Source organism: Prinia subflava, chromosome 27 (genome assembly GCF_021018805.1).
Source record: "Prinia subflava isolate CZ2003 ecotype Zambia chromosome 27, Cam_Psub_1.2, whole genome shotgun sequence".
NCBI classification, from domain to species: domain Eukaryota; kingdom Metazoa; phylum Chordata; class Aves; order Passeriformes; family Cisticolidae; genus Prinia; species Prinia subflava.
Window position 1 is genome coordinate 780,791 of NC_086273.1, and position 13,354 is coordinate 794,144.

Genomic DNA, 13,354 nt, shown 5'->3' on the forward strand with positions numbered 1-13,354 from the left:
TATTTATTGTTTTATTTTGATGTTCCCTTCACGTTCATAGCAAGAAACATGCATACTGTTTTTGAAACAAAAAGAAGGGGGAATTAGCTCATAAAGAATGTCTGAACAATGCAATATTTATACAATTCTTTTTTTTTCAAATTTTTTAGTAAAGATCCCCAGTTGAATGTGCAAGGCCTAACTCATTCCCTAGCTGAAAGAGAAGAGAGTGCATGTGTTTTTATCATCAGCAGGTTCAAAGCAGTCACCTGTTCATTTGATCAGACATCAATTGCCTCTGAGAAAATGAGGCCCAGTGAGAAGGGAAATGACTTAATCACCACACAGCCTTCGTAACCAGAACAGGAGCTAAAGTGGGATGCCAGAGCATGGCTGTGTCTGGAGACTTGCAGAGGCAACCTGCCAACACAGGCCTCATGTCATTATCATGGTATTGTGTTCCTACTCATCTTCTTCAGCTATGCCCTGTTCCAGGCTCCCAAAAAGGACATTCAGTGAAGTCAAGGTCATCGCTTCCAGCTGATGCATTTCACCTGACCTAAATAGCACAATTGCTGAGTCTCAGCTATATGGACTTTGGAACAATGGTCAATTATTTCTATTTCCTTAAGAGACCCTGGACATTCTCTTTTACTTTCCTATGTAGCAAAACCTTGTGTCAATGCCAGGATTGGATTTCATAAGTTTGGTGTGACACCGAGGCCAGAGAATCCCAGGCAGCTCCCACCCCAGCCCCGTGCCAAGAGTGGCTGCCCCGAGCTGCTGGCAGTGCGAGTGGCAGTGCAGAGCAAAGCTGCTCTCTGCAGCTCCTGTGTATCGTCGGCATCTAGGCTCAAAGCAAGAGTCAGAGAAGGCTCTCTGAGAGATCTTCACTCTCCAAAGGATGGTGCAAGAGAGAGAGAGAGAACTGGGTCCAGCGCTTAACTTTTAACCCGGGGGGCAGAGGGCTGGGGCAGGTACGTGAATGGCTCCAGGCTGAGACAGGGCAGGGTCAGGAGAAGGGCACAAAGGGACAGGGGAGGGGAAAACCTGGGGTAAAACCAAAACAAACCAAACACTGCAGGGATAACAAGAACAAACCATTGAGAGGACAACTTAGCAAAAACTTACCAAAAGCCCACAACCACAATGGTGGTTTATAATTAGTCTTTTATGTTTCTTATCCCATTCCAAATAGATAACAGGTAATAGACACAAAAGAATGCAAATTGTTTTAACATTAGAACATTTAAGCCTTTTTTAAAATATTGAAACAGCAGAGATGTTGCAGAAAGGTAAAAGACGTTATAAAGGAAAGGTCTTATGAAACATAGATTAGGCCCTGCTACTTTAGCAAATCAGCTAGCAATAGCTTGCAAGTTCCAAGTTGAAAACTATTTTGAGAATGAGAAGTTTGTTAACACAAAAACCTATTTTTGGGGAAAAAATATAAGTGCACCTGCCTAAATATTAGATCTGTTCCATGAGAACCCATAAAAGAAAAAATGTAAACCACCTGAATCTTAGCACATACACACAAATGACCTTCTGACCAATAGATGAAGTAGCAAGAAAACTACCAGGCCAGTGGGTGTTGTGAACGAGGTCTGTGAAAACATACAAAATACAGCCAGCCCATTTCTAGGAAAACACCCCTGACTGCCATCTCTGCAAATGCAATTCCCACTTTCCAATTCCCTTTTCTGCAGCCAGGCCAGCAAAGCAGTCACTGCCAGCGCCAGAAACCAACTGCATACAGCAGTCACAACCCTGAAATATCAACTTCCTTACTTAACCTGCCCACTGGGAGCTCCCACAGAGAGACCTTTTGTCCAAGGATACCCACTGAAGAGCTTGAGGAGGGAGCAGTTTGAAACACAGCTCCTCCAGAATTTAAACCTCCCTTTATCAAATGAGCACACACCAGCCTGTGCCAAAGGGAAAGCAGGCAGGAAAGAGAAGCTCCTCTCCCACAACACTAAGCTCTGTGCTCCCTTCTTTTCTAGCTGGAGAGCAGAGGCCATGGGCTAGTCCTCAATTTGGGAAGGATCCCTGGGAAATGGCCTGATCTGGGAGCCCAGCAGAGAGAAGTTCCCAAAAAGGTAGGAAAAGATTCTCTGGAAGCAATAGATTACGACAATACCTCTGCAGGGGAAAAAAAATTCAAGCATTTGAAAAATTTCCAGACAGAAATTTCTGGCCCAACATGACAACCCCAAAGTCTCTGTGGTGTGTCAGGACACATCATTTGTGTCCGCCCCCCAAAGCACAATCAGCTTCCCAACAAGACTTTGAGGACAAACCTTCCCCCTTCACCTCTCCACACCAGCTCTAGGCAGTCTCTGTCCACTGCAAGATCTCCTTTGTCAGTCTGCATTGACAAGGGTTGGCTGCAGGAGGAATTTGCATTGGAAGTCTCCCCAGATGGGGGGCAAAAAAACCAGAAGCAATTCCCGAAGAAAGAAAAAGGCAACGCCACTTGGGAAGACACCAGCGTGAGTTTCCTACAGCTGCAGCCCTTTAATCTCTTGCACAAAGTACATCCATCCATGGGGCAGCACTATCGTTTTGATGACAATGGTGACAAAATTGCTGCCCTTTCCTGCTGCTGTTGCTGATTCCAAATCATGAGGAATGTGCCAACCCTGCTAAAGACACGCAGATATGGTGAGAAAAAACCAGCTAGTCCGCTGAGAAGGTGGCCAAAAGAATGCTTTCGAATCTCCCCTTTCCATCCTTTCCCCAGCCACGACAGAGGAATGTCCTTTTCCTCTGTCACCCACAGTGACCCAGGCCCAGGCTGCAGCGTGGGGGCAGAGTCCGCCACAGCTCGCAGAGCCCGCCCTCCCCAGGGCCTTCCCGTGCCGTGCCGTGCCGTGCGGGGCCAGCCCCGGGAGCCCCCGGCCCCGCACGGAGCCCGCAGCCCCGGCTCCGCGGCGCTCGTCCCCGCCGGGTCCGGCCCGCGCCGGGGCCGCGCTGGGCGCGCGCGGGGCCGAGCGCAGCGCCCCCCGCAGGCCGCGCGCCGCCGGCGCAGCCGCGGCCGTTGCGCCCCGGGCGTTGCGGCCACAGTCGGCGATGGAAGCCATTGAGGAGCTGCCGCTGCCCGCCGGGCTCCGCGCCCGCACCTTCCCCGCCAAGCTGTGGCGCCTGCTGAACAGCCCCCGCGTCCGCTCCCTGCGCTGGGACAGCCGCGCCCGGGGGCTGCTCATAGACCGCTGCCTCTTCGAGCGGGAGCTGCTCAGCCCGGGCGGCGCCCAGGGGCCGGCCCCGGGCACCTTCAGGGCCACGCAGTTCCGCAGCTTCGTGCGCCAGCTCTACCGCTACGGCTTCCACAAGGTGCCGGGCTGGCTGGGCGCCGCTACGGCGGGCGATGCCGGGGCCTGGCTGCACTACAGCAACCCCTGGTTTCGCCGCGACCGCCCCGACCTCCTGCTCCGCATCAGGCGCCGAACCGCGGCCAACAGGCAGCGGCGGGCGGCGGGGCGGGAGGGGCGCTGCCCCCGGCCCTGCGGCTCCCGGCAGCTCCCCGGGGAGCGGCCGCCGCTGCCGCCCAGGCGCCCGCCCAGCGCCTTCCTCCCACTGCACAGGGAGCGGGGCCCGGACGGGCGGGAGCTGCGCTGCCCCCGGCCCGGCCGCTTCCAGCAGCTGCCCCGGGAGCGGCCGCCGCTCGCCCGGCGCCCGCCCTGCGGCTTCCACCTGCTGCACAGGGACCGGCCGGGGCCGGCCCGGCGGGAGGGGCCGAGCCGCTTCCAGGAGCTCTACGGGGAGCGGCCGCTGCCCGCCCAGCGGGAGGTGCTCCGGGTCCCGCCCTGCCACTTCCTCGGGCTCCACGGGGAGCGGCTGTGGCTGCTCGGGCGGGAGGGGCCCCCCGACCGCTTCCAGGAGCTCTGCGGGGAGCAGCAGCCTCTGCTGGACCGGGAGGTGCTCAGGATCCAGCCCTGCAGCTTCCAGCAGCTCCACGGGGAGCAGCAGCCCCCAGCCTGCAGGCCACCAGGTAGGAAAAGAGTTCTAGCCTTGCTTTTCCAAAAGGCCACGTGAAGTGACCGTTTGAAGTGTTTTTCCACAATGCTCTGTCCTTCTGAGAAAGGAATTGTCAAGCCTACTAGGAAGGGGCACCTAGAAAGTCCCAAGAGTCTCTGCCTGCTTTTCCTGGGTGCTTCCTGTGATGTTTGATCCAAGGCAGCAGTAGAGCTCTGTGTCCCAAAGCCACATTCTGCAGCCTGATTCGCGTGTTTGGATTCTTGCAGCTGCTCCGGGCACTTCAGCCCCCAGTGCTCCAGCTGGCAGTGCTGGCTGTGCAGCATCACCGGCCTCCAGCTCAGAGCAGAGTGCACCTGTGAAAGAGGAGTCACCACCACTGGATCTGGGCCTTGAAGTGGAGAAAATGATCAGGGAGATCAGGAGATCCCTGTCTGAAAGGTCTCCAGCATCACTGGCCTCCAGCTCAGCGCAGAGTGCACCTGCAGCAGAGGAGTCACCACCACTGGATCTCGGCCTTCAGGTGGAGAAGATGATCCGGGAGATCAGGAGCTCCCTGCCTGAGAGGTCTCTCTCTGCTCAGGTAACCCCCTTGGTTAGGAATGAAAGAGGCTGGCCTGAGAGCTTTTGAACGTTGTTACATGGCTTAGAAGCAAAGGCTTCTTGAATTTACTTTTTTTCATTCTTATTTAGTTATCTAATTATTCTTGGTCATGTCTTTCGGGTTGGTTTTCTTTTCTACCCTCCAAATTTACAGATTTTTTTTCCTGGAAAATATGATCCTGGAAATACCCATGGTCCATCAATGTTTGCCTGGGTGCTACATCTGGGGCAGCAGCAGAGGGCTCCAAAAAGCACCACCTTGTGAAGGATTGTCTGAGCAGTTGGGTGGGACTGGTGGGATTCCCAGGCAGAAATGTGTGCTTTGCCTGAGGGTTTGCAGCACAGCCCTGGGCAGTGCTGGGAGTGAGCTCTGCCCTTGCTGACAGCCACGCTGGCAACAAGGAGAGCCCCTGGCTTTGTGCTGGCTGATTTCTTACAGCTCGTGGGATAAGCCAGGCTCAGAGAGTGAGGGCACGTCTCCTCACTTGGTGTCTTCTGGTTTTCTGCATTCACGTTTTGCCTCCAAGGTCATTTTGAAAGACCGTCAGTTTAACTTGGCCACCCAAATCCTGAGTTGAAAAGGCTTGTCATGTGAACCATGTGGGCAGTGAGGCAGTGGGCCTGTGTTCCATGGCCTTTGGGAGTGGAGAAGAACAGTTACTGTATCCCTGATGTGATTCCAAGAAAATTCTGAGTGATCTTTGGGTTCCTCTCTTTCTGTTTTTCTTTCAAGGGGAATCTTAATGTTGCCCCTGAGCCTTCAGGAGAGGATGCTGTGAACAGGGCTGCAGCAGAGGAAGCTTCATCTGGCACCGAGAGCTGCAGGAACAGTTCCCCAGAGCCCAAGGAGCCTGGTAAGGAGAGAGCCCACACTGGTTTAGAGAGGTGTGAGACGGCTGCTCTGAGCCTGCCTGGGACAGGAAGGGAGATCAGAAGAGTTGAGCTCTTGTGTGCAGGGCTGGTGCTTCCTGGTGCCTTTAGTTCCAATCCTGCACTGGCACAAGCTCCCTGAGCCCTGCCCTCTCCATGCTTCTCCAGAGGCTCTGACACTGAGTCCTCTGCTGGGGCAGGAGAGCAGGGACCAAACCTGACCTTGTGGGAGCTGTGTCACCAACCCACGTGTCCCAGTTTGGGTTGTAACTCAGCTGACAGCACCCTTCAGCTTCAGCCATTTCAGCCAGGACTGAGGGCTCTCTGTCAGCCCAGAGTAAGAACAGGGCTGGGCTTCTTTGGGGGAGCTGGGACTGTCTGTGTTTCCAGCTCTTGTGGATGCCATTTGCACTGCAAGTGCTAAGAATATCGAGACACTTCAATGTTTTACACAGTTTTGGAAACTTGGAAGGATCCCTGTTCTCTGAAGAGCAGGCTTCAAATTCCCGAGTGAGAGTCTGCCTTGCAGGCCATCTTTTACAATCCCTGATAGAAGGACAATTGCTGCCCAAGGGAAAGGTGCACAAGGGCCAATATTGACTCGGTGTTCTCTTTTCTTCCCAGATCTCGTGTGATCGACCTGTCCTGGAGGGGTGCCCTGCATGGCAGGAAGAGACAGAGGGAGAGCCTGTGACTACCAGGCAGGTAGAATCCCTCTGTCTATTCTGATGTGTTTACAATCATATAGTTACATTTATCTATCTATATGATTGTTATTTATATAGTACATTTATAGATATACTATAGATATTCAGAGATAGGTATTTAGACATATATATAGCTATATGTATATAAATATACAATATATTTTTATATATAGACAGTTGTGTTCGTATGCCCATATAGTTATAGACCATAGAGGTGATATTTTATATATATACATATATTTTAATTTGTATAGTTGTAGTCATGTATGGATAGTTATAGATATACAGAATGACACCTATCTATAGGGATAATTACATTTATATATATATAGTTATATTTATAAATGTGCATAGTTATATTCTTGTAGCTACATGGGTGTTTAGATACATAGGTTAGTATCTGTATAGCTATAGGCCAGTTTTTAACCTTTTTCCCTCTCTCCCTTCTTGCTTTTCCCCCTGTGCCCCTGTGTCCCCTGTCCCTGTGCTGGTCCGAGCTGGCGGCCGGGCCGGGCAGAGCAGCAGTTCCAGCCCCGGGTGTCCCTGGAGCGGTGGGAGCTGCCGGTGGCCCCAGGCAGGGTCCCCTGAGGAGCTGCTGAAGGACGGTGAGACAGAGGGGCCTGAGGGGGCTGAGGAGGCGCTGACGCTGCAGGGACGGTGACCTTGGGGTGCTGGGGACACTGAGGGCTGTGGGGGAGCAGAGGGCCATGGTGGCACTGAGGGCACAGGGAAGGGGCACAGGCTGAGGGGTGGTGGGTGTGAGGGCCCGGGATGGCTCAGAAGGGATTGAGTGGGGTGAGAGGACTGTGAGGGGCTGCAGAAACTGAAGGGGCCGGGGCTTTGCTGAGGGGACGGTGGGGCTGAGGGGATGGAGGGGCCAGCAGGGAGCACAGAGGGCTCCGGGCCTGCAGCTGTGCCGGCCTCGGGAGCAATTGCAGAGCCTCCCCTTTTGCCACAGCTGCCCTGCAGAGCCTGAGGACAGGCGGAGACTGGCAGGAGGCAGCAGGGAGAAGCTGCAGGCCGGCAGCAGGAGCAGGGAGCAGGGAGCTGCTGCTGCCAGCCGAGAGGCCGGGTGAGGCCGCAGGGCCGCTGAGGCCGGCTGGGGCTGAGGGTGGCGCGGGCTTTGGCCGTGGGCAGTGCCCGGCGGGGCAGGAGCGGGCCCTGCCCGTGCTGGGGCTGCTCAGCGCAGCTGCCCCGGCCGGCACAGGGGCTGTCCTGGGCAAGGCAGCTGTGCCGGCAGGGCCCGGCAGCTGTGCCGGCCGTGCCGGGCTGCCGGCGGCTGCGGGACAGCCCCGCCGCGGCTGCGCTCACCACAGCCCGGCCCGCTCGGCTGCTGCTTCTTTCCAACCCTCCTGGGGAGGCGCTGGGCTTGGCCCTGCCCTGACTGAAGGGCAGGGGCTGCCAAGGGAAACGTGCCCATCCTCACTCGGGGCTCCCTTTGCTTCCCACATGTCCCCTCTGCTGTCGCTGTCCAGGAGAGCTGCTCTGCACGGGAGGAAGCAAGGACGGAGGGAAAGGCTTTGAAGATGGGGCGCTGGAATCCCTCTGCTTCGAGTTCTGTTTAAAGATCTATGGACTTGGACACAGAGAGGGATAATGATATGGATATTCATATATCTGGGTTTCAATTTGTATAGGAATATTTCTATATGTATATTGTTATGTTTATGACTATATGGTATGTTTGTATGTTATGTGTGTGCATATATGCGTACATGTTTGTAATTACATGTACGTGTGTATATGTATCTAAGTATATGTATATATAACCATATAACTATGTTGTTCTATCTGTGTTTAGTTCTATCTTTTATGTATACAGTAGGTATTTCTATTGTTGTAGTTATATAGCTCTTTAAGTAGGTATATTAGTATTTGTATAAGTAAATATCTCTATTTTTATATTTACATATGTGTATTGATTTATTTCTTGATGTAATTCTATTTACATATGTGTGGAGATTTGTATTGATTCAGTTCTTTATAGAGGGTTATTTAGATAGAGTACTGATATTTTTTATTCCTAGATGGGCTTTAAGCTTGGATTAATATGTAATAAATTAAGTTGTTCAACACCTAATTGATCTTTGTGTATAGTGAGGTTTAGAGGTTTTAGAGGTTAGCAATAAATTAATCTTTTGTTAACTGAAAATGGTCTTTGTATACTTATATATAGGAGTGTTGTAAAAATGTAATAAATTCCTTTTTTAACTTTAATTGAGATCAGCATAGATGTATATCGTCAGCACGGGTATAGCAATTTGTAATAAATTACATTTTTCATGTGAAATCAGTTCTTGTCTATTTGTCGTTCAGCAGTGCAGCTGTAGGTATCTACACAAAATTACAATTGTCAGCTGGGATGGGTATTTTGTGATTTGTGCTATCCAGAGCAGTGAGCAGATGTAAATGCTGGAGGATTTTGGCCATGGGATTCTCCGTCCATGCCCAGCACATCATCCCCTTGCACTCAGGCTGGGCAAGGAAAGCGCAGATTTGGGATGGCAGCAGAGCCACACGTTGGCTCAGAACTCGCTGCAAAGGCTGCTGAGAAAACTCCAGGACTCCATGGAGCGTACAGCTCCAACCAGAGCCCCCGGGGAGGACAAATCCACCCCCATGGCACGGGCAGCTCTTGAGGAAGCGCTCCAAGTGTCCCCTGAAGGTCATCCTGGAGCCCAGAAGCCAACTGGGATCCTGAGCCAGCCCCGCTACCTTTGGCAGCCCTTGGGCAAATGAGCTGCAGCCAGGGGGAGGCAGCAGTGACTGTGGCTGCTGCAGGCTGGGCATGCAGGAAGGGCCATGGACACTTGTGCTGAGATGCTCCAGGATCCAGAAGGGTGGGGAGAACTGGGAAGCAAAATGTTCTCCCAGGCACTGCAAGGATGGAAGCCCTTGGTGGGAAGTTCCCTGGAAGAACTCCCAGGGCAGCTGCTGCTGGGATCAGCAGGAGCAGAAGGCAGCAGGATCTGCTCCTTTTCCTGGCTCTGTGTGCAGGGGACAGGCTGGGATGGCCCCTGCTCCCACAGAGCCCTTGCCCGTGGAGGCTGCAGGGTAAAAGCAATCCCATGGCAAAGAGAGGCTTGGCAGCTGAAGCCCACTGCCCTTGTGTTTGGGGCTTGAATGGCTCTCCTGCCAAAGCACAGCAGGGAACCAGGGCTTGGGGAGGCAGAGCCTTTAGAGGGAAAGAGAGATCAGGCACTGACATGCCTGAAACTCCCTCAGCTCGATTCTTTTGTAGAAGGAGAAATAAGCCAGCTGGGCAGAGGCACATGCAGTTCTTTGAAAAAACATGGTGCCTAACCAGTCCTGTGGGAGAAGAAAAATAGGCAGCAACCTTGCCTTGTTTTCATGGCCTGCATCTTCTGCAGAGGAGACAATGGGATGGACAGGAGGGGAGGAATAACTGTGATAACCCAGTCTGCCTTGCTGCGTCCTGATATACTTTGTAGCAGTGAACATTAGAGGTAATGCCAGATTGGTATTTAGCATCATGGCACACTGCTGCTTCATTGCAAACCTGCCTCAGTGTGGAGAAAATCAGCTTAATTTATTGTCAGTTTAAGTAGATGTGGTGAGAAACCCTTAAATGCATTAAAACAGGTTTTCTAACCTCATCATTCAAAGGGAATTTTGTGTTGCGTTTTCTTCATTGTTTGCACAACATTTTTGAATTTTTCTGTTTCCTTCAGGGAGGTATCAATTAGTGACTGAAAAATAAAAAAGGGTTTATGGCATTCATTCTCTTTTAACACAGATTTGCACTAAGCTGCAGCTTGAACTTAGTAAGGAGAATGATAGATTTTCTTGAGTTATGCAGTGTGGAATAAATGGTGTAGGAACAGCCACAATCGCAGCTGTAAGAACAGCCTGTTCTTGGTCTCAACAGGACATTGTGTACATGAAAGCACCACAATCTTAATGATTCACCTCGTAGGTAAAACCAGAATGGTTCATGGTGTAAAACTACCAGGTGATGGAAAGAACCAATGTCCCAGGGCTGGGGCAGAAGCCCGAGAGTCCAAGGCTTGGAAAAGGAGCTGTCAAAGGCAGCCCAAGGTGCAGGCAGGCATTTGGCTCAAGGCAAGAGGGAGCTCGCACTGCCAGCACGGGAAGGGGCTGCAGGCAAAGGAGCTGCCGGCGGCAGGGAGCAGCTCCTGCTGTCACTGCAGGGAAGGACTGGCAGCAGGCAGGAGCAGCGGGCACATTGCTGATGGACAGCTGTCAGTTTGAGAGGCCAACTGAGCAACAAGAGAGGCTGCTGCTTGTTGTAAAAGGAGTTTATGACATGGCTACATCAGTCTCACAAAGGTCAGAGGGTTACAGTCCGTGCCATCATGCAAAATGCCTTCTAGCACAGAGTGCCCATGTCCCAAGCACAAGCAGCAGCAGCAGCCCTGATACAATGCATTCTATTCATAAATCATCCCACCAGCTACAAACACGATGCTATCACTGTCTTTTTGCACCTGTCCTGGTCTAACACAGTTTTGCCACAATAGTCATCATTTCTCACACAAGGCCTACACCTACAGCCCATCTATTCTGTCTAGCAATGTCAGCAGTGCTGTTATGTTTATGTCATGTCTAGGACCTAGTTAACTTTGTACAAGGTAATGCTGCTGCACTTTAAACTGGACTTTAGGGCTTTTCTATCAACTAATACAGCTTCCTATTTGCTGAGGGCACTTCAGGCATATTTTTACTCACCTAAAACTAAAACTTACATTCTCACTTGATGTCTGTGTGACTTTATGTATTGCCAGTTTCTCCGAGGGTTTCAAACCAACCCCTGCACTCTTTTCTGCCTTGAAGCCTGTGTGCACAGGGCCCTGGGAGATTTCTATCTGCTTTCCAACAGGGCTGGGACATGACTCCATGGGTCCGTTCTCCCCTGGTTCCCAGGTCTCCACACGGTGCAGGTGGTTTCCAGCTGTGACCTCCTGTCCAACAGAGCCTCCATGGATCCCACAGGAACGGCTACGACGGGTGGGATTTCACCTCCTTCCAGCTGGGATCCGGGAGCTTTGCAGTGTCTGACGGTGCCACCTGGATCAGCCAGAGGTGCTGGGAATCCAAAGGGACCATGGTGGAACAGATGAAGCATTACCTGGGACACACCTGTGTGGAATGGCCCCAAAATACAATACAGATATGGTTGGGAGGCTCTAGAGCACAAAGGTGGGTGTGGGAGGGGAAGGGGAATTCCTATGGGAAAATGGGGGGACTTGCGAATGCAGGAATTCCCATGGAATTTCCATGGCTGGATCTCACTCTCATCCCATTCCAGTGAGAATTCCATGGATGGATCTCCCCCTTACCCACTGCCATGAGAATTCCATGGGGAAATGATTTGAATCGATGACCAATCCAATGACAGCAGTGAGATGAGAAGAAATCCCTGCTGAGATTCCATGGGACACAAATCCCAATCCTGTCCCCAGGCTGGCTTTGTTGTGCCCATGGCAGCGCCAGGGGAGTGCCCTGTCCCTGTCCTGAGCCCAGCACGAGCCTTTCCTTGGGTGTTCTCTGCCCTGCCCAGGGCAGGAAGGCACTGCCGGAGTGGCTTTAGTGGCCCTGGGCACCTGGTTGGGCTCCAGCCACTGCAGGTGGCTCCTTGGGAAAGTGCAAGAGCAAAGCTTCAAGGAAACAACAGTTTCTGGAGGGGATTCTCCCTCCTTGGCCTGTGCTGGGAGCCCAAGGGCAACAGCCCGGGCACAACAGCTCAGAGTGCTGGAGCTCAGTGTCCCTGGGCCAGGCCGTGTTCCCTGGCTGTGCCCTGTCCCTCAGCTGTCCCCTGTCCCTCGGCTGTCCCCTGTCCCTCAGCTCTGTGGGGCCAGGGGTGGCAGCAGGACCCGGGGCAGCCCTGGGGAAGAACAACCCTGAGCCCCAGCTGGGCCAGTTCCCCCAGGGGGCCCAGGTCACTCCCAGCATGGGCCCTGTGGTTCCCTGTCACTCCCAGTATGACCCCACTGTGATCCCAGCATGGTGCCAGGTGTTCCAATTCACCCCTACTATAGACCCAGGTACTCCCAGTATGGTTCCTGTAACCCCCAGTATGATCCCAGTCACTCCCACTATGGCTCCAGTCCTTCCCACTATGATTCCAGTATGATCCCAGTCACTCCCAAATACTCCCAATATTATTCCTGTGACTTCCTTTATGGTTTCTAAGTGATCCCAGTCACTCCCAGTATATCCCAATTGCCCCTAGTGTGTTTCCACTCACCCCTAATATCTCCCAGTAGCTTCCCACATGATTCCACTTGCTCACAGCCACTCCCAGTCACCTCCAGCATGATTCCAGTCCCTCCCTGTATATCCCCGTTGCCCTAACATGGTCCCACTTGCCCTCAGCCTGCTCCCAGTCACTTCCAGTATGATCCCAGAAGGACCCCAGTCATCCTCACTGTGGTGCCAGTTGCTCCATGTATTATCCCAGTTGTCCCCAGCATGGTCCCATTTCCTCCCAGTGTGATCCCAGTTACCTCTACCACAGACCTGGTTACTCCCAGTATGATCCTGTTCTGATGCCATCATGATCCCAGTTGCTCTCAACTCCTGGCAGTCTGATCCCAGTTGCTCTCAGTGGCCCCTGGCAGAGACCCTGTCATTCCAAGTATGATCCCAGTACGAGTCCATTATGATCGCAGTCTCTCCCAGCACAGTCCCAGTGTAGACCCAGTCACTCTCAGTGTGTTCCCAGTCACCCCCAGTATGGTCACAGACACTCCCAGTATATCCCAGTTTCCCTCAGCATACTCACAATCATTCCCAGTCACATCCACGTGGCCCAGTAAGGTTCCAGTTTCCACCAGTATGATCCCAGTCACTGTCAGTTTAATCCCAGTATATCCCAGTTGATCCCACAATGATCCCTGTTGCCCAGTCCTGGTCCTGCTGGCCCCCAGTGTGCTCTGATCGTGCTCCCAGTGGGTACCAGTCCTGGACCCAGTGTATGCTGGTGTATCCTGGTGTATCCCGGTGTACCCCAGTGTATCCCGGTGTATGCCGGTGTCCCAGTCCATCCCAGCCTGTCCCAGTCCATCCCGGTCCCTTCCCAGCAGCCGCCGGCCTTTCCCGGATCCTGCCCCTCCCGCCCCGGAGCTGCCGCCGGACGCCCCCCCAAGACGCTGCCGGGGCTCGGGGGCTTCGTCTTGGGCTCCGTCTGCCGGGGCTGGGGCTCGGCCTCCGCTGCGGGAGAAGGTGAGGGGGGT

At 53.0% G+C, this 13,354-nt stretch overlaps 1 protein-coding gene and 1 long non-coding RNA gene across 2 annotated transcripts; both read left to right on the forward strand.

The window, feature by feature from the left end:
- The first annotated feature begins 3,054 nt into the window (after window positions 1-3,054).
- On the forward strand, window positions 3,055-6,065 carry LOC134562293 (uncharacterized). Its single transcript, XM_063419679.1, has 4 exons — window positions 3,055-3,973; window positions 4,227-4,540; window positions 5,294-5,414; window positions 6,055-6,065. The coding sequence occupies exons 1-4, from the start codon at window positions 3,055-3,057 to the stop codon at window positions 6,063-6,065; spliced, it is 1,365 nt and encodes a 454-aa protein (XP_063275749.1).
- A 517-nt stretch (window positions 6,066-6,582) lies between these two features.
- On the forward strand, window positions 6,583-7,799 carry LOC134562388 (uncharacterized). The gene is made up of 3 exons (XR_010083156.1): window positions 6,583-6,742; window positions 7,096-7,209; window positions 7,613-7,799. It is a non-coding gene; the product is annotated as an uncharacterized LOC134562388 (long non-coding RNA).
- The last annotated feature ends 5,555 nt before the right edge of the window (window positions 7,800-13,354 follow it).

Bases quoted from the DNA above. Each gene is read 5' to 3' on its own strand.
- LOC134562293 (XM_063419679.1), top strand. From the start codon at position 3,055: ATGGAAGCCATTGAGGAGCTGCCGCTGCCCGCCGGGCTCCGCGCCCGC. The intron at 3,974-4,226 runs GTAGGAAAAGAG...GGATTCTTGCAG, and splicing joins CCCAGCCTGCAGGCCACCAG to CTGCTCCGGGCACTTCAGCC. The intron at 4,541-5,293 runs GTAACCCCCTTG...TTTTCTTTCAAG, and splicing joins AGAGGTCTCTCTCTGCTCAG to GGGAATCTTAATGTTGCCCC.